This window comes from Eutrema salsugineum, unplaced genomic scaffold, assembly GCF_000478725.1.
Source record: "Eutrema salsugineum unplaced genomic scaffold, Eutsalg1_0 scaffold_2, whole genome shotgun sequence".
In the NCBI taxonomy this organism is placed as follows: domain Eukaryota; kingdom Viridiplantae; phylum Streptophyta; class Magnoliopsida; order Brassicales; family Brassicaceae; genus Eutrema; species Eutrema salsugineum.
In genome coordinates, this window is record NW_006256829.1 from 12,923,570 (window position 1) to 12,924,333 (window position 764).

General features: G+C 43.6%; 1 protein-coding gene across 1 annotated transcript in view; it reads right to left on the bottom strand.

Annotated features, from left to right (window-relative positions):
* Window positions 1-328: 328 nt before the first annotated feature.
* Window positions 329-764, bottom strand: part of LOC18016416 — a 1,548-nt gene continuing 1,112 nt past the window's right edge. Inside the window, exons 2-3 of the mRNA XM_006401826.2 lie at window positions 593-685; window positions 329-547 (exon numbers count right to left, since the gene is read on the bottom strand). Coding sequence (XP_006401889.2) covers window positions 329-547; window positions 593-685 — 312 coding nt within the window. The remainder of the gene's footprint in view (window positions 548-592; window positions 686-764) is intronic.

A 764-nucleotide genomic window follows, 5' to 3' on the forward strand; every position in this document is an offset into this window, starting at 1 on the left:
GGTGGTCTATAAGAATCACAGCACTGCTGACATTGTTGTTTAGCAATGCTACCGTCGTTGATAAAGCCATTGATTGCCATGAGGATGCTCATTGGTCCTATCCTCGCTAATCCACTGCGGGCTCTTTCTTCTTGCTCTCGTTCTCTCTGTGCTTCTCTCTCTCCTGCTCATCTCTTTCCTTCTCTCTTTCCTTCTCCTTTCTTTCTTTTCTTTCCTTTCCCTCCCTTTTCACATTTCTATTTTCTTCAATTGCATCCTTTAGTAGCTTCACCGGCGAGTTAAAATCATCATCTTCTTCCTCATCCTCCTTCTTACGTTTCTTTTTCTCCTAGTTTTCGTGCTTCGTCTCTTCTTTCCTTGCCTCTCTTTCCCTTCTCCTTTTGCTTCTCGGAGTTGAATCCGTTGCTTCAGCCTCTTTCACCTTCTCTTTCTTTTTCTTCTCCACGCGTGGAGTTTCCAACTTCCTCTTCGACTGTTTCGGCGTTTGAACTGTTGCAGCCCCACCTGTTGCATCGCCACCTACGTTTTTGGGAGATTCCCAGAACCCCTAATCCAAGCTTCCATCCAGAATATCGCATATCATGTTATGCACCTTTATATCGACGTCTACACGTCGGGGTTCACCTTCCCAGACAGGATATATTTCCTCCAAGGGCTTCACCACCATTAGATGTCTAACCCGAACCTACCAAGCCATAGAAAATGATATTAATAAATCTACCATGATATTAATAAATCTATCAAAACTGATCAAAAACTCTACC